Here is a 25,844-nt window from a genome sequence, read left to right on the forward strand (position 1 = left end):
GGTCCAGGGTGGGGGCCCAGGGTGAGGGCCCAGGGTGGGGGCCCAGGGTGTGGACCCAGCAGGGTAAGGGCCCAGGGTGGGGGCCGTGAGGGCCCAGGGTGAGGGCCCAGAGAGAGGGCCCAGGGTGAGGGCCCAGGCTGTGAGCCCAGGGTGAGGGCACAGGCTGTGAGCCCAGGGTGAGGGCCCAGGGAGAGGGCCCAGGGTGAGGGCCCAGGCTGAGCCCAGGGTGAGGGCCCAAGGTGAGGGCCCAGGGTGTGGGCCCAGGGAGAGGGCCCAGGGTGAGGGCCCAGGCTGAGCACAGGGTGAGGGCCCAAGGTGAGGGCCCAGGGAGAGGGCCCAGGGTGAGGGCCCAGGCTGTGAGCCCAGGGTGAGGTTGCAGGGTGAGGGCCCAGGGTGTGGGCCCAGGGTGAGGGCCCAGGCTGTGAGCCCAGGGTGAGGTTGCAGGGTGAGGGCCCAGGGTGTGAGCCCAGGGTGAGGGCCCAGGGTGAGGCCCAGGGTGAGGGCCCAGAGTGAGGGCCCAGGGTGAGGGCGCAGGGTGGGGGTCTAGGGTGGGGGCCCAGGGTGAGGGCCCAGGGTGAGGGCCCAGGGTGGGGGCCCAGGGTGGGGGCCCAGGGTGTGGACCCAGTAGGGTGAGGGCCCAGGGTGGGGGCCGTGAGGGCCCAGGGTGAAGGCCCAGGGTGAGGGCCCAGGGTGAGGGCCAAGGGTGAGGGCCCAGGCTGTGAGCCCAGGGTGAGGGCGCAGGCTGTGAGCCCAGGATGAGGGCCCAGGGAGAGGGCCCAGGGTGAGGGCCCAGGCTGAGCCCAGGGTGAGGGCCCAAGGTGAGGGCCCAGGGTGAGGGCCCAGGGTGAGAGCCCAGGGTGAGGGCCCAGAGTGAGGGCCCAGGGTGAGGGCCAGGGTGAGGGCCCAGGGTGAGGGCGCAGGGTGGGGGTCCAGGGTGGGGGCCCAGGGTGAGGGCCCAGGGTGAGGGCCCAAGGTGAGGGCCCAGGGTGGGGGCCCAGGGTGTGTGCCCAGCAGGGTGAGTGCGCAGGGTGAGGGCCCAGTGTGAGGGCCCAGGGTGGGGGCCCAGGGTGGGGGCCCATGGTGGGGTTCTCATGCTCGGTGAGTGGGTGGAGAGATGGACACCACAGCCACATCCTGCCAATGACAGACGTGAAGTGAGCCAAGGAGTTAATCGGTAGTGGGGTCAGTGCCTGGGACCAGGTTAACCGGTGCATCGAGTCAGTGCCAAGGCCCAGGTTAACCAGTGGTGGGGTCAGTGCCGAAAATTGGATTAACCGGTGCCTGGAGGCAGCACTGAAGCCTCCTGTCACTGGTGTTGCCATTGGCAGGCAGTTTTTCCACAGCTAGGCATGGGGTGTAAAGACAGAGGGGACACACAGATTGGCCATTCGCAGTGGGGAGGTTAGAACCAGAGGACAGAACAGCACAGAAAACAGCATTAACCCCTTCTACATTGTGCCAAAGAAGGTTGTGGGGATGTTCCTCTCCCTGCACAGACCTGGGGCCGTCCGCAGTGGGTGGTTGTGGGGAAGTTCCTCTCCCTGCACAGACCTGGGGCCGTCCGCAGTGGGTGGTTGTGGGGAAGTTCCTCTCCCTGCACAGACCTGGGGCCGTCCGCAGTGGGTGGTTGTGGGGAAGTTCCTCTCCCTGCACAGACCTGGGGCCGTCCGCAGTGGGTGGTTGTGGGGAAGTTCCTCTCCTTGCACAGACCTGGGGCCGTCCACAGTGGGTGGTTGTGGAGAAGTTCCTCTCCCTGAACAGACCTGTGCTGCTGTGGGACAGACCTGGGGCCGCCTGCAGTGGGGTGGTTGTGGGGAAGTTCCTCTCTCTGCACAGAGCTGTGCTGCTGTGGGACAGACCTGGGGCCGTCCACAGTGCGGTGGTTGTGGGGAAGTTCCTCTCCCTGCACAGACCTGTGCTGCTGTGGGACAGACCTGGGGCCGTCCGCAGTGGGATGGTTGTGGGGAAGTTCCTCTCTCTGCACAGAGCTGTGCTGCTGTGGGACAGACCTGGGGCCGTCCACAGTGGGGTGGTTGTGGGGAAGTTCCTCTCCCTGCACAGACCTGTGCTGCTGTGGGACAGACCTGGGGCCGTCCGCAATGGGATGGTTGTGGGGAAGTTCCTCTCCCTGCACAGACCTGCAGTGCTGCGGATGGCGTGAGTTGTAGTGCAGAGGTGCCAGGAGGTGGGCACAAAGAGCAGCTCCTTCCTGTGCAGGACAGTCCGGTTAACAGTGGGTTTCGTAAGCTGGGAGAATGCTGGGAGTTCACTTGTCTTTGTCGTCTGGATCCAGGTGTACGGTTGGAATGGGGAAGAAGAATCCAAGTAGCCAGCGCTTCCCAAATACATCCTGAAGATTAACACCCCAGGGTGTGCAGCGCACTGCAGGCAAACCTTTCTTCAGGTGATACCAGGTGCGGCCCCGTGCGACCAACAGAATCTGCTGGCAACAAAACCCAGCACAGGTGAGTCCGATGCCCAGCCATATGTAGAGCATGAGGACAAGGAACAGCTGGAAGGATGGGATCATGCTGAAGAAAAAATGGAAGAAGGAGAGGGGAAGGAGGGTGAGGAAGGTGAGGGGGTTCTCGAAGGAGAGGTGGTACTCAGTACTGAGGTAGGCCACCCCTACCACCAAGGAGTAGAGACAAACGATGGAGGTGTACCACCCGAACATGAGGAAGTAACGCATGTTCCTGTTGCCGATGCAGTTGGCCGTGAAGAAGCAGTGATGATCTCGTTTCAGTATGACCTTGCTGCACAGCTTGCAGAAGTGGCTGCCTGGCTGCAGGGCATGGCTGTCACTGGAAGCACCGCTATTCTGCAGGCTCTCCGAGGGATACCACAGGATCAGGAAGTAATTCCCCAAGACATTCACTGACACGTACAGGAAGAAGGTGAAGTGGCAGGCGCAGTGAGACCAGGGGCGGCGGAAGTCATCGGCGAAGATGGTGGGAATGAAGACAAAGCTCTGAAGAATGAGGGTCGTGATGGAGACGGCCAGGAAGTAGGATGGAGCAACAGCGTTCAAAACTCTCAGCTTCAGCATCCTGGACCATTCCTTCCTGCAGAGAGAAACAGGTCATTGACACCAAAGTCTGCAGATGGCTGGGATTGTAGTAAAAATACTCAGCGATGTTGGAGGAACTTGGCCAGTCTCTCATTCTCCATTGGAGGTAAAGATATATTACCAACGTAAATTTGCTTATTCCTTGAAGAAGGGCTCAGGCCTGAAATGTTGGTAATTTATCTTTACCTCCTCTGGACGCTGCGAGACCGCCTGATGCTGTGCTGACCCATATATTCCTTTTAAAAAATTACTAAACCCTCCCTGCCCCGCAACCCTCTATTTTTCTTTCATTCATGTCCCTGTCTAAGACTCTCAAATGCCCCCAGTGTTTCATCCCAAGCAAGTCATTCCAGGCCCCCACCACTCTCTGCATAAAGAAAAACCTACCCCTGACGTCTCATAACATAACAATTTATAGCACGGAAACAGGCCATTAGGCCCTTCTAGTCCACACCGAACCAAACACCCCTCTCTAGTCCCACCTCCCTGCACAATGCCCATAACCCTCCATCTTCTTCTCATCCATATACCTGTCCAACCTTTTCTTAAATAATACAATTGACTCCGCCACCACTATTTCTCCCGGAAGCTCATTCCACACGTCTACCACTCTCTGAGTAAAGAAGTTCCCCCTCATGTTACCTCTAAACCTCTGCCCCTTAATTCTTAACTCATGTCCTCTTGTTTTAATCTTTCCTCCTCTTAACGGAAATAGTCTATCCACATCCACTCTGTCTATCCCTTTCATAATCTTAAATACTTCTATCCAATCCCCTCTCAACCTTCTACGCTCCAAAGAATAAAGACCTAATCTGTCCAATCTCTCCCTATACTCTAGATACTTAAACCCAGGTAACATTCTGGTAAACCTTCTCTGCACTCTCTCCACTCTGTTTATATCCTTCCTATAATTAGGCGACCAGAACTGCACACAGAACTCCAAATTAGGCCGCACCAACGTCTTATACAGTCTCAACATCACCTCCCAACTCCTATATTCCATGCAATGATTGATAAAGGCCAGCATACTAAAAGCCTTCTTCACCATCCTATTCACGTGAGTTTCTACCTTCAGGGAACGATGTACCGTTACTCCTAAATCTTTCTGCTCTTCTGTATTCATCAATGCTCTCCCATTTACCACGTATGTCCTGTTCTGATTCTTCTTACCAAAATGAAGCACCTCACACTTATCAGCATTAAATTCCATCTGCCATTTTTCAGCCCACTTTTCTACGCAGCCCAAATCCCTCTGCAATCCTTGAAAACCTTCTTCATTATCCACTATTCCACCTATCTTAGTATCATCTGCATATTTACTAATCCAATTTACCACCCCATCATCTAGATCATTAATGTATATAACGAACAACAATGGGCCCAATACAGATCCTTGAGGCACACCACTGGTCACTGGCCTCCAACCTGACAGACAATTATCCACTACCACTCTCTGGCCTCTCCCTTTCAGCCAATGTTCAATCCATTTGACTATCTCAAAATTTATACCTAAAGACTGCACCTTCTTAACTAACCTTCCATGTGGTACCTTATCGAAGGCCTTACTGAAGTCCATATAGACAACATCCACTGCGCTACCCTCATCCACATTCCTAGTCACCTCTTCAAAAAATTCAATCAGATTGGTCAAACATGACCTTCCTCCCACAAATCCATGTTGAGTGTTCCTGATCAGACCCTGTCTATCCAGATGTTTATAAGTACTATCTCTAAGAATTTTCTCCATTAATTTACCTACCACAGACGTCAAACTTACAGGCCGATAGTTGCCAGGCTTCCTCCTTGAACCCTTTTTAAATAACGGAACCACATGCGCAATGCGCCAATCCTCCGGCACTATCCCCATATCTAATGACATTTGGAAAATTACTGCCAGAGCCTCTGTTATTTCCTCCTTCACTTCTCTCAATGTCCTGGGGAAGATCCCGTCTGGTCCCGGAGACTTATCCACCTTTATATTCTTCAAAAGCCCTAAAACTACATCTTTTGTAATCTCTATATTCCCCATATTTACCCAATTTGCTTTTTTTATCTCACATCTCCCAATATCCTTCTCCTTAGTGAATACCGAAGAAAAGAAACTGTTCAATATCTCCCCCATTTCTCTAGGTTCCACACACAGTTTTCCACTCTGATTCTCTAAGGGACCAATTTTGTCTCTAGCTTTCCTCTTACCATTAACATATTTGTAGAACTCTTTTGGATTAGTTTTCACCCTGCTTGCTCGTACCTTCTTTTAGCTTTCCTAATTCCTATTTCCTAATTCCTCTCTTAAGATTCCTCTTACATTCAATGTATCTTTCAAACATCCCCTTAACTCCATGCTTCTTATATCTAATGTATGCCTCCCTTTTTCTTCGAACCAAGTTTCCAATATTCCTTGAAAACCACGGCTCTCTCCAACCTTTTGCCCCTCCTTTTAACCTAACAGGAACATAAAGCTTTTGCAGTCTCAAAATCTGATCTTTAAAAGACTTCCATCTCTCTACTACATCCTGCCCATAAAACAAATTGTCCCAATGCACACCCTGCAAGTCCTTTCGCATCTCCTCAAATCTAGCTTTTCCCCAATCAAAAACCTCAACCCTTGGCCCTGACTTCTCTCTTTCCATCATGACATTGAAGCTGATGGCATTATGATCACTGGACCCGAAGTGCTCGCCAACACTAACCTCCATTTGCCAACGGTAGATCTAACACTGCTCCTTCTCTGGTCGGCACCTCTACATATTGTTGTAAAAAACTATCTTGCACACATTTCACCAACTCTAACCCATCCAGTCCTTTCACAGAATGTGTTTCCCAATCTATATGTGGAAAATTAAAATCTCCCATAATTACAACCCTGTGCTTATCACAAATATCTACTATCTCCCTACAGATTTGCTCCCCTAGGTCTCGGTCCCCTCCGGGTGGTCTATAATACACCCCTACAAGTGTAACCTCTCCTTTCCTACTCCTCAGTTCCACCCAAATAGCCTCCGTGGATGTGCCCTCTAATCTAATGTCTCCCCTAAACTTCCCTCCCTTCACTTTCTACACATGTCCTTTAGTGTTTGCTGATCCTGCCCTGGGAAATAGATGCTGGCTGTCCACCCTATCTAGGCCTCTATCAAGTCTCCTCTCATTCTTCTATACATGAAAGAGACAAGTCCCAGCTCTGCTAACTTGGCCTCATAATCCAGGCAACATCCTGGTAAATCTCCTCTGCACCCTCTCCACAGCTTCCACATCCTTTCTATTATGAGGTGACCAAAAATGAACATAATACCCTAAGTGCAGTCTCACCAGAGATTTGTAGACTTGCAACATGATCTCTCTACCCCTGAATTCATTCCCTCTATTAATGAAGCTCAGCATCCCATGGGCCTTCTTATCCTGTGTGGCAACATTGAGGGATGTATGGATTTGAACCCCAAGGTCCCTCTGTTCCTCCACACTCTTAAGTAACTGACCATGAATCCCATACTCAGCCTTCTGGTTTGTCCTTCCAAAATACATCACCTTCCAAAATAAGATCATTGGGAGCTCTCTTCCTACATGAAGGACATCTACAACACTTGATGCAGGCAAAAGGCAATAAACATTGGGAAGCAGCCCACACACCCCTCATGTAAACTGTTCTCCCTTCTGCCATCTGGTAGGAGGAACTGTAGCACTCGGGCCCTTGGGCAACAGTTTTTAACCCAAGCCATCAGGCTCCTGAATTCCCAGAACAGATGTGGATAGTGAACTGTGGACCTTAATAACGTCTTAATATTTCAATGTGTTTAACTTCTATCCTAACTCATATTTATGTAAATCTTCTCTGTGGTCCTGGAGAAATGCTATCTCGTCTTTACTGTGCGAGCAGGGAATGAACGATAAATAAAGGTAACACACTTATCCGGATTGAACTCCATCTGCCACTTTTCTGCCCAACTCTGCATCCTGTCTATAGCCTCTTGTAACCTTCAGCTCCATCCACCACTTCTCCAACCTTCGTGTCAACCACAAACTTACTGACCCATCCTTCTGCCTCTTCCTCCAGGTCATTTATAAAAATCGCAAAGAGTGGGGTCCCAGAACATATTTCCGGTATTTTTGTGTGTTTTTACATTTGCAACAATTGCTGGTTTTGGGACATATTGTGTCGTAATATCCACCGTCCCAACCAGTAAAACCATTTCCCTTCAAACCCAGAACAGCTGGGAACCAATCCTAGCGACAGGACGTGGACACAAGATCGGAGGTTGCAGGGGCCACAGAATGAATACATCCTGTACTGTTACGGATACAATGGGAAGTGAGAGTTTGAGAGCCGTCAGAAGGTAAAAGGACAGGTTGGATGAGTGGGCAAACTCTTGGTTATGCCCCTTTATCTTTGCTATATGAAGTATGCTCCAGCATTTCTGCAATCACGGTGTCTGCAGACTCTGAAATGAGGAGTACTGTAATTTGTTTTTCCACCAGCAATCCAGATACTACCACTCAAAAATATAGAGGAATATGTCAGGAACAGTTGGAGATGAGGTGCACCATGGGTGCTTTCCCAACCTATTAACTGTTTTTTTAATTTTTTTTATTTTTCACACCATAAATCACATTAGCCATGATACACACTTTTTCCTTTTCACACATATACAGTGACATTTTCTCCCCCCCCCCCTCCCTCCTCCCAACCCACCCCCCCCATCCCCCCTCCCATCCTTTTAAGGTATACAATCTAGGATACATTAAACCAGTCAGACAATGTTGTCACTCAACAAAAAAAACACCCGAAATTCTACTGAGTCCATTCTTTTCTTTCCTTCTCCTTCCATCAACTTAGGTAATGATTGTCCCCGGTAGGTTTTCGCTATTGTATTTAATGTAAGGCTCCCATACTTGTTCGAATATTTCAATATTATTTCTTAAACTATATGTTATTTTTTCTAATGGAATACATTTATTCATTTCTATATACCATAGTTGTATTTTCAAATTATCTTCCAATTTCCAGGTTGACATAATACATTTTTTTGCGACGGCTAGAGCTATCTTAACAAATCTTTTTTGTGCATCCTCCAAATCAATTCCAAATTCTTTGTTTTTTATGTTACTTAGGAGAAAGATTCTTTGCTATATTGTTTTCTGTTATTTTATTTAATATCTGGTTGAGATCTTCCCAAAATTTTTTTACTTTCTCACATGTCCAGATTGCATGAATTGTTGTTCCCATTTCTTTTTTACATCGAAAACATCTATCAGATACTGTTGGGTCCCATTTATTTAACTTTTGAGGTGTAATGTATAGCTTGTGTATCCAGTTATATTGTATCGTACGTAGCCTCGTATTTATTGTATTTCTCATCGTTCCAGAACACAATTTCTCCCATGTTTCCTTTTTTATCTTTATATTTAAATCTTGTTCCCATTTTTGCTTAGTTTTACCATTTGTTTCCTCATTCTCATTTTCTTGCAGTTTAATATACATATTTGTTATAAATCTTTTGATTATCATTGTATCTGTAATCACATATTCAAGGTTACTTGCCTCTGGCAAACTCAAACTGCTTCCTAATTTATCCTTCAAGTAGGATCTCAGTTGGTAATATGCCAGCGCTGTATCTTGAGTTATATTGTACTTATCTTTCATTTGTTCAAAGGATAAGAATCTATTTCCTGAAAAACAATTTTCTATTCTTTTAATCCCTTTTTTTTCCCATTCTCTAAAGGAAAGGTTATCTATTGTAAAAGGGAATAACTTGTTTTGTGTCAATATTAGTTTTGGTAATTGATAATTTGTTTTATTTCTTTCTACATGAATCTTCTTCCAAATATTGAGGAGATGATGTAATACTGGAGAACTTCTATGTTGTACCAATTTTTCATCCCATTTATATAATATGTGTTCAGGTATCTTTTCCCCTAATTTATCTAATTCTAATCTCGTCCAGTCTGGTTTCTCCCTTGTTTGATAAAAATCTGATAGGTATCTTAATTGTGCGGCTCTATAATAATTTTTAAAGTTTGGCAGTTGTAAGCCTCCTTGTTTATACCATTCTGTTAATTTATCTAGTGCTATCCTTGGTTTCCCCCCTTTCCATAAAAATTTCCTTATTATTTTCTTTAACTCCTTGAAGAATTTTTCTGTCAGTTGTATTGGCAATGCCTGAAATAAGTATAATATCCTTGGAAAAATGTTCATTTTAATACAGTTTATCCTTCCTATTAGTGTTAGTGGTAAATCTTTCCAATGCTCTAAATCATCCTGTAATTTTTTCATTAGTGGATAATAATTGAGTTTATATAGTTGGCCGAGATTTTTGTTTATTTGTACACCTAGGTATCTTATTGCCTGCATTTGCCATCTAAATGGAGATTCCTTCTTAAATTTTGAGAAATCCGCATTATTCATAGGCATTGCTTCACTTTTATTTACATTTATCTTGTAGCCCGACACTTCTCCATATTCCTTCAATTTCTTATATAATTCTTTTATTGATAGTTCTGGTTCTGTTAAGTACACTATAACATCATCTGCAAATAGACTGATTTTATATTCCTTGTCTTCTATTTTTATTCCTTTTATATTATTATCTATTCTTATCAATTCTGCTAGTGGTTCTATAGCTAACGCAAACAATAAAGGTGATAGTGGGCATCCCTGCCGCGTTGACCTGCTTAAGTTAAATTGCTTTTATACATGTCCATTTACTGTCTCTTTCGCTAACGGTCCCTTATATAATGCTTTAATCCAATTAATATACTTCTCCGGTAAACTGAATTTTTGCAATACTTTGAACAAATAATTCCATTCTACTCTGTCAAAGGCCTTCTCTGCGTCTAAAGCAACTGCTACTGTAGGTGCTTTATTTCCTTCTACTGCATGAATTAAGTTAATAAATTTACAAATATTGTCTGTTGTGCGTCTTTTTTTGATAAATCCAGTTTGGTCTAAATTTACCATTTTCGGTACATGCTCTGCTAATCTGTTTGCTAATAGTTTAGCTATTATCTTATAATCTGTGTTTAGTAAAGATATTGGTCTATATGACGCTGGTAAGAGTGGATCTTTCCCTTGCTTTAGTATTACTGTAATTATTGCTGTTTTACATGAATCTGGTAAGCTTTGTGTTTCATCAATCTGGTTGATTACATCCAGGAGGGGCGGAATTAATAAGTCTTTAAATGTTTTGTAGAATTCTATTGGAAATCCATCCTCTCCTGGTGTCTTATTATTTGGTAATTTTTTTATTATCTCTTGTATTTCTACTATTCCAAATGGTTCTGTTAATTTATTTTGTTCCTCTATTTGTAGTTTTGGTAGTTCAATTTTAGTCAGAAATTCATCTATTTTGTGTTCTTTCCCTTCGTTTTCAGTTCGGTATAATTGTTCATAAAATTCTCTAAAGTTTTCCTTAATTTCTTTTGGATTATATGTAATTTGGTTGTCTTTTTTCCTTGATGCCAATACCATTTTCTTAGCTTGTTCTGTCTTAAGCTGCCATGCTAGGATTTTGTGCGTTTTTTCACCCAGTTCATAATATTTCTGTTTTGTCTTCATTATATTCTTCTCCACCTTATATGTTTGTAATGTTTCATATTTTATTTTTTATCCGCCAATTCTCTTCTTTTAGTTGTATCTTCCTTCATTGCAAATTTTTTTTCTATATTTACTATTTCCCTTTCCAACTGCTCTGTTTCCTGATTATAGTCCTTCTTCATCTTGGTTACATAACTTATTATTTGCCCTCTAATGAATGCTTTCATTGCATCCCATAGTATAAACTTATCTTCCACTGATTCCGTATTTATTTCAAAATACATTTTTATTTGTTTTTCAATAAATTCTCTAAAATCCTGCCTTTTAAGTAACATGGGGTTTAATCTCCATCTATACATTCTTGGAGGGATGTCCTCTAGCTTTACTGTCAATATTAAGGGTGAATGGTCCGATAGTATTCTAGCTTTATATTCTGTTTTTCTTACTCTATCTTGCATACTAGCTGATAACAAAAATAGGTCTATTCTTGAGTATGTTTTATGTCTAGCCGAGTAATATGAATATTCCTTTTCTTTTGGGTGTTGTTTCCTCCATATATCCAAAAGTTGCATTTCTTCCATTGATTTAATTATAAATTTAGTTACTTTGTTCTTTCTGTTAATTTTTTTCCAAGTTTTATCCATATTTGAATCCAAATTCAGGTTGAAATCCCCTCCTATTAATATGTTCCCTTGCGTATTTGCTACCTTCAAAAAGATATCTTGCATAAACTTTTGATCTTCTTCGTTAGGTGAATATACATTGAGTAGATTCCAAAACTCCAAATATATCTGATATTTTATCATTACATATCTCCCTGCTGGATCTATTATTTCCTCTTTTATTTTAAATGGCACATTTTTACTAATTAATATAGCCACTCCTCTTGCTTTTGAATTATACGATGCTGCTGTTACATGTCCTACCCAATCTCTCTTTAATTTCTTGTGCTCCAATTCAGTTAAGTGTGTTTCTTGCACAAATGCTATATCAATTTTTTATTTTTTCAGTAAATTTAGCAGTTTCTTCCTTTTAATTTGGTTATGTATTCCATTAATATTTAAAGTCATATAGTTCAACGTAGCCATTTTATATTTTGTTTATCTTCCCTTTCCGTTTTTCCATCATTACCTTAACTCCTTTTCCATTTCTGTTTTCTTATTTTAAACCCTTTATAAGACAACATTCCTAAAACATCAAACATTTTCCTTATTCTCCTATTTAAAACTTCTTTAGCCCCAATCTCCCCTTCGCCTCCTGAGTTGTCCTTTATCCCTTGTCGGACAACCACATCTCCCCTCTCCATTTGGGTTTGCGAATTCACTCGCAAGCGTCAGCTGATTTTGCAGTGACCGCAACTCCTCCCCACCCAGCCCCCCCCCAGAAAAGATTTCACTTTTCATATGTAACAAAGGTCACTCTTTTAGTTCCCTCCTTATTCCCTCTATTCCATTTCCTTCCCTTATTAATTCTTGTCTATACTATCTATATTTTCCTCTAAATACGGATACATTCACGTATGCACTTTATACATATACACACTTATACCTCTTTACCCACATACATATAAATCGTGGTCATTTTTACTCTCATTACACGTCTTCATCCCTCAGTCTATTTTGTAATTGTTCTGCAAATTTTCGTCCTTCTTCTGGATCCGAGAATAGTCTGTTTTGTTGTCCTGGAATAAATATTTTCAATACCGCTGGATGCCTTAGTATAAATTTATACCCTTTCTTCCATAAAATCGCCTTTGCTGTATTGAACTCCTTTCTCTTGTTTAGGAGTTCAAAACTTATATCTGGATAAATGAAGATTTTTTGCCCTTTATACTCCAGTGGTTTGTTGCCCTCTCTTACTTTTTCCATTGTCTTCTCCAGTACCTTTTCTCTTGTAGTATATCTTAGGAATTTTACTAAAATAGATCTTGGTTTTTGTTGTGGTTGTGGTTTAGAGGCCAATGCTCTATGTGCCCTTTCTATTTCCATTTCTTGCTGTAGTTCTGGACATCCTAGGATCCTAGGGATCCAATCTTTTATAAACTCTCTCATATTCTTGCCTTCTTCATCTTCCTTAAGGCCCACTATCTTTATGTTATTTCTTCTGTTATAATTTTCCATTATATCTATTTTCTGAGCTAACAGTTCTTGTGTCTCTATAACTTTTTTATTAGATTCCTCTAATTTCTTTTTTAAGTCCTCTACCTCCATTTCTGCTGCTACTGCCCGCTCTTCCATCTTGTCCATTCTCTTTCCCATTTCTGTTAAGGTCATATCTATTTTATTCATTTTCTCTTCTGTGTTGTTTATTCTTCTTCTTAAATCATTAAATTCCTGTGTTTGCCATTCTTTAAATGACTCCATGTATTCTTTAATAAGAGAAAGTACCTCCTTTATCTTGCCTTTCCCTTCTTCTTCTATTTCCCTGTACTCTTCCTCTTCTTCTTCCTCTGGGTTGGCCATCTGTTGTTTCTTTGTTGTCCTTTTCTTCTCTTCTTTCTTGTTTTCATTGTCTTCTGTGATCTCTTCTTGCTGCAGGTGTTCTGCAGCTGTCGTTGCCGGCTGTGGAGATCGACTCCCCAGCTGGTCACCCCTCCCGTCGGTGTGTTTTTTTTCATGCACATGCGCGGTCGCGCACTTTTACTCGGCTCTACGAGCCATTTTTGTAGTCCACTTTCTACCGACCTGAGGGAGCGGGTTTCTCTCTCCACCGCTGGCCTCTTCGAACAGGTAAGGCCTTCTCCTTCTTCCTCCGTTGTCTTCTCTTCCTCTCTTCTTACCGTTGATTTCGATTTTTCTTTTTTTGTCGCCATCTTCTTTCCACCTTTATACTCACTTTTCTTTAACTTTTATTTCTGTGCCTTTGTGTTTTCCTTTGTTTTTTCCGACTTTTCTGGAGAGGGCTGGAGTTCACCGTCCGGCCACTACTCCATCACGTGACTCCCCCCAACCTATTAACTGTTGATGTGATGTTGAGTCCTAACCCTGATGCTTTATGGCGGAATCTCCCACTTTACACGAGCAATCTTTATTCCCTTCTCTCTCTTGTCTTGCGATATCACTGGAGTATACAGGACAGAGTTGATGGCTGACGATGTCACTGCGACATCATCAGCCTGCCCCCTCAGGCAGCTCGTTCCTTGAGCACAACATTCTCTGTGTGATAAAGGTGCTCCCCTCTTCTGTTTTAGATGTCCCCACCCGAGGAAAAGTATGAGGGGGCAGAGGGGCCCACAGGATGGTGGGTCTCTGGAACCAGCTGCCAGAGATCATAAAGCTGGATAAAATTGTAACATTCACGAAACATTTAGGTTTGGAGGGAGGCACGTAGGACGAGCTTGGTTGGAATGGTTCGGTTGGAACAAATTGCCTGCTTCTGTGGTGTGACTTGGACAGCTTCCATGTATCAGGTCAGGACTCATCGTCAAGGCACGTTCTCTCGTATCTCTTCCCCCGAGCTCCTTATCTTCATGGTCCTGGAGAAATGCTATCTCGTCTTTACTGTGCAAGCAGGGCATGAACGATAAATAAAGGTAACACACTTATCGGGATTGAACTCCATCTGCCACTTTTCTGCCCAACTCTGCATCCTGTCTATAGCCTCTTGTAACCTTCAACAATCTTCAGCTCCATCCACAACTCCTCCAACCTTCGTGTCAACCACAAACTTACTGACCCATCCTTCTGCCTCTTCATCCAGGTCATTTATATAAAAACCCTAACCCTAACCCTAACCCTAAGGTCACCCAGTAGGTGATTCAATCAAAGTCTGGTACAAGTGCGAGAGGTTCATTATCATTGAGAGACAGGCAGGTGATTGGTAAATGTCAGGCAAAATGTGTGCGTGCGTGCGTGCGTGCGTGCGTGCGTGCGTATGTGTGTGTAGGGAGAGAGACGCCTGATGCTAAGGATGTTGAATTAACCCTCGGCTCCTGTGTCCCCTATTTTTGATCTCCCTCCTGCCCCATCCCCTTTCCTGAAACTTCCTGGCATCAACACACATTTTTATTTCCCACCTCCTCTCTCCACACATTTCACCCCCTGCATTCCCCCTTCCTGTGGTTTAATCTCGTCCCATCTGTTTTACACTCCCCCCCAAATGGATCCCATCACCCCCTAATGGATCCCTTACCCCCCAACAGATCCCTCTATTCTCCACACCTGATCCCTCTATTCCCCCACACCAGATCCTTCTATCACCCCAATAGATCCATCTATTGCCCCACCAGACCCCTCTATAACCCCAACAGATCATTCTATCACCCCCTACAGATCCGTCTTTCCCCATTGGATCCCTCTATCAACCCCTACAGAACCCTCTTTCCCCAACAGATCCCTCTATCACCCTCCTAACGGTTCCTTCTATCCCCAACAAATCCCCTTCTCACCCCCTAATGGATCCTTCTTCTCCTCCCCCCCCCAACCTATTCCCCTATAATGTGGTTGACGTGGATTTTAGCAAGATATTTGATAGGTTGCGCATGAGAGACTCATCCAGAAAGTCATGAGGCTCGGGATCAGTGGAACCTTGGCCCTGTGGATAAAAAACTGGCTTGTGGGAAAAAAGCAGAGAGTAGTAATGGAAGGAAAGTTTTCTGTCTGGAGGTCAGCGATTAGTGGAGTGTCACAGGGATCTGTCTGGGACCCCTGCTCTTTGTGATTTTCATAAATGTCAAGGATGAAGAGGTGGAAGGATGGGTCAGTGTTTGTGGATGACATGAAGGTTGGAGGAGTTGTGGATGGAGCTGAAGGTTGTTCAAGGTTACAAGAGGATATAGACAGGATGCAGAGTTGGCCAGAGAAGTGGCAGATGGATTTCAATCCGGATAAATGTGAGGTGATGTATTGTGGAAGGACAAACCAGAAGGGTGAGAACAAGGTTCAAGGTCAGTTACTTAAGAGTGTGGATGAACAGAGGGACCTTGGGATTCAAATTCAAACATCCCTCAAGGTTGCCGCACAAGTTGATAGAATAGTTAAGAAGACCCATGGGATGCTGGGCTTCATTAATAAGGGGACTGAGTTCAGGGGTCGAGAGGTCATGTTGAAGTTCTACAAATCTCTGATGAGACCACACTTAGAGTATTGTGTTCAGTTCTGGTCACCTCATTATAGGAAGGATGTCGAAGCTATAGAGAGGGGGCAGAGGAGATTTACCAGGATGTTGCCTGGATTGGGAAATAAATCTTATGAGGCCAGGTTAGCAGAGCTGGGACTTTTCTCTTTGGAGCGTAGAAGGATGAAAGGAGACTTGATAGAGGCATAGGTAGGGTGGACGGCCAGCACCTGTTTCCCAGGGCAGGATCAGCAAACACCAGAGGACGTGTGTAGAAAGTGAAGGGAGGGAAGTTTAGGGGAGATGTCAGGGGTAGGGTGCCTCACCAGGGATGGTGCCAGAGGCTGAAATATTGGGGTCATTTGAGAGACTCTTAGACAGGCACATGAATGAAATAAAAATAGAGGGTCCCTGGGTACGGATTATATATATGGCACAATATCGAGGGGCAAAGGGCCTGCAGTGTGCTGTAGTGTTCAATGCTATAAACAGAGAAATCTGACACCTTGTCCCTGAAATTGGGATCAGTCTGTATTGTCAATTCTTCTTCTCGCCTATTGCTCTTTTGAATAAACATTGCTCCAACTTATTCTCCCTTTGTCTCCTTTCTCACTCTTTCATTCTCCCAGTCCCTGTTTTTCCCCTCTTTTTCTCTACTTCTGTGTTTATTTTTCTCTGTGGCTGCCTCTCTCTGTTCCCCTTCCATTACTTCCCACCATCTCTGTCTACCCTCTCTCCCCGTCTATGTATCTGCCCGCCACTCCCTCTCCGTCTATGTATCTGCCCCTTCTCTCTGTCTGTCTATCTGTCCCCTCTCTCTGTCTGTCTATGTATATGCCCCCCTGTCTATGTATATTCCCTACTCTGTCTATGTATATGCCCCTCTCTCCCTCTCCATGTATCTGCCCCCTCTCTCTGTCTATGTATGTCCCACCCCTCTGTCTGCCTATGTATATGCCCCCCTCCCTCTCCGTCTATGTATATATCCCCTCTATGTATTTGCCCCCCTTCCCTGTCTGACTATGTATATGACCCCCTCTTCCTCTCTGTCTATATGCCCCCCTCTCTGTCTGTCTATGTATCTTCTGTCCCCCCCGTCTATGTATACAACCCCCTCTCCCTCTCCGTCTATGTATATGTCCCACTCTGTCTATGTATATTACTCCTCTCCCTGTCTATGCCCCCCCTCTCCCTGTCTGTCTATCTATATGACCCCTCTCCCTGTCTGTCTATATGCCCCCTCCCTCTCCGTCTATGTATATACCCCCCCTCTATGTATCTGCCCCCTTCCCTGTCTGACTATGTATATGACCCCCTCTTCCTCTCTGTCTATATGCCCCCTCTCTCCATCTGTCTATCTTCTGTGCCCCCCCGTCTGTCTATGTATACGACCCCCTCTCCCTCTCTGTCTATGTATATGTCCCCTCTCCCTGTCTGTCTATGTATATTCCCCTCCTCTCTGTCTGTGTATGCCCTCTCTGTTTGTTCCTTTCTTTCTTCCCTCTCCTGCCTTCACTGGATTTCCGTATGAATTCTCAACCCCCCCCCCCCGTGTGTCCCTCGGACTGCCTGTCCTCCCTCTTTCTCTCTCACAGTTTTTGTTTTCTCTCTGTCTCATTCTGTTTGTTTTTATTCCTCTCTCTCCCCACTCCCCTGCCCCTTGTCTGTTTCCCTCTCTCTCCTCCTGCCCTGTGCCTCTGTTTCCCTCTCCCCCTTCCCTGAGTCTCTGTTTCCCTCTCTCTCCCCCACCCCGTGTCTCTATTTTCTTCTCTCCCCCCCACCCTGTCTCTGTCTCCCTCTCTCTCCCCCCCCACCCCATGTCTCTCTCTCTCTCTCTCACCTCCCTGCCCCGTGTCTCTGTTTCCCCCTCTCTCTCCCCCCGACTGTGTTCCCCTTGCCAACCATCTCTCCCTCTGTGCACAGTTGCCTTTGTGTGTGCACATTGCAGTCAGGTTGTGCTCCTGCACTTGCCTCCATTGTTCCCTGCCTCTTTCTACCTCCTGCAGCCTTGCTCGATGCCAGCAGAAGCTGCCTGTAGTGTGAGTGTTGTGCTATCAGTGCCGGTTCTCTGGACCAGTACCTGGATCTGCCACGACCTTGTTCTGTGTCTTGTTCCCGTCTCCTTGCTCCAATGCTGCAGATGTGATCACAGGATATGCAGTGGTGCTGACTGGTGTCACAGTGCCTGTGGCCTCCGTATCTAAGGAGCAGACAGTGATTGATTACAAGTCAGCCTTTTCCTGTCTCCATGCACAGCACCTGCCCACCCAGCTTCCCAAATCCGTTCCATCTTCACCATAGCATGTGTGCAGCAGAAATCAAACCACACAGCACAATGCCATTCAGCCCATCTCTAGCAAAGCACTCCCATTGCCTGCAAACTGTATTTTTTTCTTTTTATTTGTCTCAATTTTACAGTGGTTTTCAAACTCCCCCCTCCCACCGTAACTCACATTTCACCTTAAGGGATTGATTAAATGTGACCAGGATGTGATTAACACTCCATAATGGGCTTAGGATGTAGGAAGTGTGTCCAGGGTTTGATTAGCTTCTCCACAGTGGGTGCAGGATGTTGGAAGTGCATCCAGGATGTGATTAGCTTCTCCTCAATGAGCGCAGGATGTAGGAAGTTTGTCCAGGATCTGATTAGCTTCTCCACGGTGGGCGCAGGATGTAGGAAGTGTGTCCAGGCTGTGATGTGCTTCTCCACGGCCGGTGCAGTATGTAGGAAGTGTGTCCAGGAAGTGATTAGCTTCTCTATAGTGGGCGCAGGGTGTAGGAAGTCTGTCCACGATGTGATTAGCTTCTCCACGGCGAGAGCAGGTTGTTGGAAGTGTGTCCAGGATGTGATTAGCTTCTCTACACTGGACGCTGGATGTAGGAAGTGTGACCAGGATGTGATGTGCTTCTCCATGGTGGGAGCAGGTTGTTGGAAGTGTGTCCAGGATGTGATTAGCTTCTCTACACAGGACGCTGGATGTAGAATGTGTTACCAGGATGTGACTAACACTCCATAATGGGCGCAGGATGTAGGAAGTGCGTCCAGGGTTTGATTAGCTTCTCCACAGTGGGTGCAGGATGTAGGAAGTGTGTCAAGGATGTGATTAGCTTCTCTACACTGGATGCTGGATGTAGGAAGTGTGACCAGGATGTGATTAACACTCCATAATGGGCGCAGGATGTAGGAAGTGTGTCCAGGGTTTGATTAGCTTCTCCACAGTGGGTGCAGGATGTTGGAAATGCATCCAGGATGTGATTAGCTTCTCTACAATGAGTGCAGGATGAAGGAAGTTTGTCCAGGATCTGATTAGCTTCTCCACGGTGGGCGCAGGATGTAGGAAGTGTATCCATGATGTGATTAGCTTCTCCACGGTGGGCGAAGGATGTAGGAACTGTGTCCTGGATGTGATTAGCTTCTCTACAGTGGGCACAGTGTGTAGGAAGTGCATCCAGGATGTGATTAGCTTCTCTATGGTGGGTGCAGGATGTAATTAGCTTGTCCCCAGTGGGCGCAGGGTGTAGAAAGTGTGTCCAAAATGTGATTCGCTTCTCCACATTGGTGCAAGATGTAGGAAGTGTGTCAAGGATGTGATGTGCTTCTCCACGGCGGGAGCAAGTTGTCGGAAGTGTGTCCAGGATGTGATTAGCTTCTCTACACTGGATGCTGGATGTAGAATGTGTGACCAGGATGTGATTAACACTCCATAATGGGCGCAGGATGTAGGAAGTGTGTCCAGGATGTGCTTAGCTTCTCCATGGTGGGTGCAGGATGTAGGAAGTTTGTTGATGTTGTGATTAGCTTCTCCACGGTGTGCGCAGGATGTAGGAAATGTGTCTAGGATGTGATATGCCCTTCAGTATATTGACCTAAAACAAGCCAATGTTAGGGTGGTTGTACAGGTAGGCTGACAAAATTAGGTTGTTGCTGGATCCTGAGAGTAGGAATTTTTGGATTGCCTATGAATTGGCTTTTGAAATTTATTATCTGATTGTACAAGTACAGTCCGGCTAAACAGCGTTCTCCGGTCCTCGGTGCAAAACACGCAGACAATACACACATACAGGCAAACAACACATACGCAAGGTAATACACCTGTGTACAAATATATAAATAAATATTGTTTCATGAATATGAGAGTCTCAGAGGGTCAGTGTGAGCAGTTCCTCTGGTCGTTCATCTCACTGCCCGTGGGAAGAAGCTGTTCCTCAGCCTGGTGGTGCTGGCTCTGATCATCCGGGATCTCTTCCCCGACTGGAACAGCTGAAAGATGCTGTGTGTGGGGTGGAAGGGGTCCTTAATGATTTGTGCATCCTTTTCAGACAATGATCCTGGTAGATCATGTTGAAGGGGGAAGGGGGGAAGGAAGACTCTACTGATCCCCTCTGCCTCTCTTCTGGCCCTGTGAATGTATTTCTCTGCAGCATCTGTACCACGCTGTTATGCAGCCGGCCAGAGTAGCTTGGGGTTGACCCCACGCATGAAAAGACAATTCTGGATTTGGTGTTGTGCAATGAACTCGATTTGATAGGGAGCTGAGGGAAAAGTTCCATCAGGAGGTAATGAGTACATTATGATCGGATTCAAAGGGAAAAGCTGAAATCAGATGTGACAGGTTGGGGTTATAGGTGACTGAAGGTAACGTTGAAGGGATGAGAGAAGAGTTGGCCAAGTTGATTGGCGGGGAAAATAGTGGAGCTGTGTGCAGGGTGTGAAGGAGGGAGCATTTGTTGTGATTAAATTACAGCACGGTAACAGACTCTTCCAGCCCGTAAGCCCATGCCTCCCAATCACACCCAATTAACCTGCAAGCCCCCGGTGCATTTTGATGGGTGGGAGGAAACTGGAGCCCCCAGGGAAAACCCACACAGACACGGGAAGAACATACAAACTCCTTACAGAAAGTGTGGGATTCGAACCCCGGACCCGATCACCAGTGCTGTAACAGCGTTGCAATAACCATCTCATCAACCATGTTGCCCATGACCTTTCAGGAATCCCTACAGTCAGCAAAGATTCCAGAGGAACGAGAAAATGCCCAATTACACTCCATTCTATAAGAGGGAGAGACTAAAGGCAGGAAACTATAGGGTGGTTTAGCCTGGTGTCAGGTGGCCGGCAAGTTCCTAAGTCTGTTATTAAGGGAACTTGAAAGTACAAGATAAAATTGGGCAAAATCAGCATGGTTTCCTTCAGGGGAGATGTTGCCTGACAAATCTGTTGGGCCTTTGAGGACGTGACAAGCAGGACACATGAAGGAGATGCAGTGGATGTTGTTGACTTCGATTTTCAGAAGGCCTTTGACATGAAGCTCCTGGACAAGATTGGAGCTCATGAGATGAGGGGAAAGGTACTAATGTGGGTAGTAAGCTGCCGGTGACAAGGGGTGTCTGCACTGGTCATTGTTGGATCCACTGGCTGCCAGTGATGAAGGGTGCCCTCACAGGTCAGTGTTGGGTCCACTGGCTGCCAGTGATGAAGGGTGCCCTCACAGGTCAGTGTTGAGTCCACTGGCTGCCAGTGACGAAGGGTGTCCTCACAGGTCAGTGTTGGGTCCACTGGCTGCCAGTGACGAAGGGTGCCCTCACAGGTCAGTGTTGGGTCCACTGGCTGCCAGTGACGAAGGGTGCCCTCACAGGTCAGTGTTGGGTCCACTGGCTGCCAGTGACGAAGGGTGCCCTCACAGGTCAGTGTTGGGTCCACTGGCTGCCAGTGACGAAGGGTGCCCTCACAGGTCAGTGTTGGGTCCACTGGCTGCCAGTGACGAAGGGTGCCCTCACAGGTCAGTGTTGGGTCCACTGGCTGCCAGTGACGAAGGGTGCCCTCACAGGTCAGTGTTGGGTCCACTGGCTGCCAGTGACGAAGGGTGCCCTCACAGGTCAGTGTTGGGTCCACTGGCTGCCAGTGACGAAGGGTGCCCTCACAGGTCAGTGTTGGGTCCACTGGCTGCCAGTGACGAAGGGTGCCCTCACAGGTCAGTGTTGGGTCCACTGGCTGCCAGTGACGAAGGGTGCCCTCACAGGTCAGTGTTGGGTCCACTGGCTGCCAGTGACGAAGGGTGCCCTCACAGGTCAGTGTTGGGTCCACTGGCTGCCAGTGACGAAGGGTGCCCTCACAGGTCAGTGTTGGGTCCACTGGCTGCCAGTGACGAAGGGTGCCCTCACAGGTCAGTGTTGGGTCCACTGGCTGCCAGTGACGAAGGGTGCCCTCACAGGTCAGTGTTGGGTCCACTGGCTGCCAGTGACGAAGGGTGCCCTCACAGGTCAGTGTTGGGTCCACTGGCTGCCAGTGACGAAGGGTGCCCTCACAGGTCAGTGTTGGGTCCACTGGCTGCCAGTGACGAAGGGTGCCCTCACAGGTCAGTGTTGGGTCCACTGGCTGCCAGTGACGAAGGGTGCCCTCACAGGTCAGTGTTGGGTCCACTGGCTGCCAGTGACGAAGGGTGCCCTCACAGGTCAGTGTTGGGTCCACTGGCTGCCGGTGATGAAGGGTGCCCTCACAGGTCAGTGTTGGGTCCACTGGCCGTCGGTGATGAGGGGCATCCTCACAGGTTGGATTGGGTCCACTGGCCGTCGGTTTCGAGGGGTATCCTCACAGGTTGGTGTTGGATTCGCTGGCTGCCAGTGACAAGGGGTGTCTGCACTGGTCGGTGTTGGATCCTCTGGCTGTGGGCGATGAGGGAAGTCTGCACGGGTCAGTGTTGGATCCACTGGTTGCCGGTGATGAAGGGTGCCCTCATGGGATGGTGTTGGGTCCACTGGCTGCCAGTGATGAGGGGAGAAGGCAGAGAGTGGGAATAAAGTGGTATTTTCCATTTGCCACCCGGTGACGAGGGGTGTCTGCACAGGACGGTGTTGGATCCGCTGGCTGCCAGTGATGAGGGGTGCCCTCACAGGATGGTGTTGGGTCCACTGGCCACTGGTGATGAGGGGTGCCCTCACAGGATGGTGTTGGGTCCACTGGCCACTGGTGATGAGGGGTGCCCTCAAGGGACGGTGTTGGGTCCACTGGCTGCCAGTGACGAGGGGTGTCCACACAGGATGGTGTTGCATTCGCTGGCTGCCAGTGACGAGGGGTGTCCACACGGGATGGTGTTGGATCCATTGGCTGCCGGAGATGAGGGGTGTTCGCATGGGTCGGTGTTGGGTCTACCGGCTTACGGTGATGATGGGTGTCTGTTGGGTTCAGTGGCTACCGTTGATGAGGGGTGTCCCAACTGGTCAGTGTTGGATCCACTGGCTGCCAGTGACGAAGGGTGCCCTCACAGGTCAGTGTTGGGTCCACTGGCTGCCAGTGACGAAGGGTGCCCTCACAGGTCAGTGTTGGGTCCACTGGCTGCCAGTGACGAAGGGTGCCCTCACAGGTCAGTGTTGGGTCCACTGGCTGCCAGTGACGAAGGGTGCCCTCACAGGTCAGTGTTGGGTCCACTGGCTGCCAGTGACGAAGGGTGCCCTCACAGGTCAGTGTTGGGTCCACTGGCTGCCAGTGACGAAGGGTGCCCTCACAGGTCAGTGTTGGGTCCACTGGCTGCCAGTGACGAAGGGTGCCCTCACAGGTCAGTGTTGGGTCCACTGGCTGCCAGTGACGAAGGGTGCCCTCACAGGTCAGTGTTGGGTCCACTGGCTGCCAGTGACGAAGGGTGCCCTCACAGGTCAGTGTTGGGTCCACTGGCTGCCAGTGACGAAGGGTGCCCTCACAGGTCAGTGTTGGGTCCACTGGCTGCCAGTGACGAAGGGTGCCCTCACAGGTCAGTGTTGGGTCCACTGGCTGCCAGTGACGAAGGGTGCCCTCACAGGTCAGTGTTGGGTCCACTGGCTGCCAGTGACGAAGGGTGCCCTCACAGGTCAGTGTTGGGTCCACTGGCTGCCAGTGACGAAGGGTGCCCTCACAGGTCAGTGTTGGGTCCACTGGCTGCCAGTGACGAAGGGTGCCCTCACAGGTCAGTGTTGGGTCCACTGGCTGCCAGTGACGAAGGGTGCCCTCACAGGTCAGTGTTGGGTCCACTGGCTGCCAGTGACGAAGGGTGCCCTCACAGGTCAGTGTTGGGTCCACTGGCTGCCAGTGACAAGGGTGTTTGCACTGGTCAGTGTTGGATCCGCTGGCTGCCGGTGATGAGGGATGCCCTCATGGTATGGTGTTGGACCCAGTGGATGCCGGTGACGAGGGGTGTCCCCACGGGCTGGTGTTAGGTCATTACTATTCAGGTGGTTTGTACGTAAATGATTCAAAGGATGGAATGATGACGTTGTGGCCAAGTTTGTGGAAGAAGTTCAGTTAGTGTTGAAACCGGGACGCTGCAGAGGAATGGAAATGCTGGAGAAACTCAGCAGGTCAAATTGCAAAGATAAAGATTCTGTACTGACGTTTCGGGCTTGAGCCCTTCATCAAGGTGTGGAAAAATTTCACCAGGTGCCCAAAGAAAAAGGTGGTTGGGGTTGGGGAGAGTGGGGAGAGGAACAGGCAGGAGATTACATCGACCTCCAGTTTCTGCTAACTTGTTCTCCTTTCCTCCCTCCTTCCTTCTTCTTTCCCTCACTCTCCCCCCCTTTCCCTCTCTATTCACAGAGCCACCCTTCGCCTTGCTTGCTGCAGTGCCCTCCCTCCCTTATCCACATACCACACCTTCCGTCGACCTTTTTGTTAAGGCACCTGCTGACATTTTCCACACCTGAAGCCCGAAACATTGGTTCTGCATCTTTACCGTTGCTACATAAAGGACCCTGTGTGACCTGCTGAGTTTCTCCAGCATCATGTCTTTACTTCAACCATGGGGTCTGCAACCCTTCATATATTACTTCAAGCTTCAGAGGGACTTGTAGAGGTTGGGAAAAAGGGCAAAGAGGTGGCAAATGGAACACAGCAGAGAGAAATGTATGGTCATTCAGTTTGATAGGAATAAAGACATAGACGACTTTATAAATGGGGAGGGGATTCAGAATCAGAGAGAGAGAGAGAGAGAGAGAGAGGGAGAGGGAAATGACACTCTATTTCCATACCAAAAGAATAAAAACAAAATTGTGTTTCCCCAAACAGTGGCCATAAACACAAGACAAGGCCCAAACCAAAAACAATCTGACAAACAAGACAGCCCATGCTCGCTGATGCCCTATCAATCAACCACATTAGACAGAGAGTAGTGATTAATAGGCTTTAATCACCATAAATCATCCACACATCTCACATGTTGTTGGCCCGGTTCCAAGGCAGGTGCTGAGGGAGGGGTTTGGGCATAACAGATTCTGAGGGGAGGAGTCACAGGTTCAGGGTCAGGCCATACAGCACATTAATACAGACAGTGCTAACAGCTACACAGTGTTTCTCAACCTTTTTCTCTCCACTCACATCCCACTTTAAGTAATCCCTGTGGCATCGATGCTCTGTAATTAGTAAGGGGTTGCATAAGGTGGGGTGTGAGTGGGAAGGGAAGGAGGTTGAGAATCACAGCTCGAGACTAATTGTGACTGAAATATTTTGCTTGAGAAAAATTGTCATTGGCCCATTTCATTTGTCGATTAGGTACAATTAAAACAGTGGTTTCAAACTTTTTCTTTCCACCTACATCCCACCTTAAGCAATCCCTTGCTAATCACAGAGCACCGATGGCATAGGGAATACTTAACGTGATCTATGAGTGGAAAGAGAATGGTTGAGAACCTCTGAGCTATACAGTGGTTCCACCACACACACCAGAGCCAACCACAGAAGCTGCCGCCATCATGAGCAAGTAGAACAGCAGACAAACTACACAACCAAGCCCAAACCACTTTACCTGCCCATGAAGCTGCGTAGATAAACGCAGCCATCTTGAGCACACGCAGCAAGGACACACCAAACTAAATAAAAATATCCACAAAATTCACCAAGGATTCCAATCAACATAGAACCCCCCGTCCCCACTCGTTACTGCCCAGTGACTACAACACTACAATCAGTAGGACCAGACAGCAGGCTTGATACCACAACAGTAGCAGGGAAGATCTTAAACGACCACTACTTCCAATCCAGACATACATTCAGTCAATTGATCCAAGAGTTCAGGGACTTTGCACCATTGTCCAGAAGGGGAAACCCCCATGCTGTGTCCGTAGCTGCTAATATTGTCACCGATTCCCTCCAACACCGCTCTCCAAAGTGCCTGCAGTGACCAATAGTCCCTTCGTCTGTCCAGCTGACCTCACCATCGAACTCTTCTG

General features: G+C 47.4%; 2 protein-coding genes across 5 annotated transcripts in view; one reads left to right on the top strand and one right to left on the bottom strand.

Annotated features, from left to right (window-relative positions):
• tmem63c (transmembrane protein 63C) overlaps positions 1–25,844 on the top strand; it is a 218,466-nt gene that overhangs the window by 8,889 nt on the left and 183,733 nt on the right. For all 4 annotated transcript variants that reach the window (XM_069915866.1, XM_069915868.1, XM_069915870.1 and 1 more), the window contains exon 2: positions 2,294–2,465. The gene's annotated coding sequence lies outside the window, so the exon portion shown is untranslated. The remainder of the gene's footprint in view (positions 1–2,293; positions 2,466–25,844) is intronic.
• On the bottom strand, positions 2,110–3,063 carry zdhhc22 (zinc finger DHHC-type palmitoyltransferase 22). Its single transcript, XM_069915872.1, has one exon. It carries the CDS (start codon positions 3,047–3,049, stop codon positions 2,267–2,269), a length of 783 nt encoding a protein of 260 aa, XP_069771973.1. The 5' UTR covers positions 3,050–3,063; the 3' UTR covers positions 2,110–2,266.

This window comes from Narcine bancroftii, chromosome 2, assembly GCF_036971445.1.
Source record: "Narcine bancroftii isolate sNarBan1 chromosome 2, sNarBan1.hap1, whole genome shotgun sequence".
In the NCBI taxonomy this organism is placed as follows: domain Eukaryota; kingdom Metazoa; phylum Chordata; class Chondrichthyes; order Torpediniformes; family Narcinidae; genus Narcine; species Narcine bancroftii.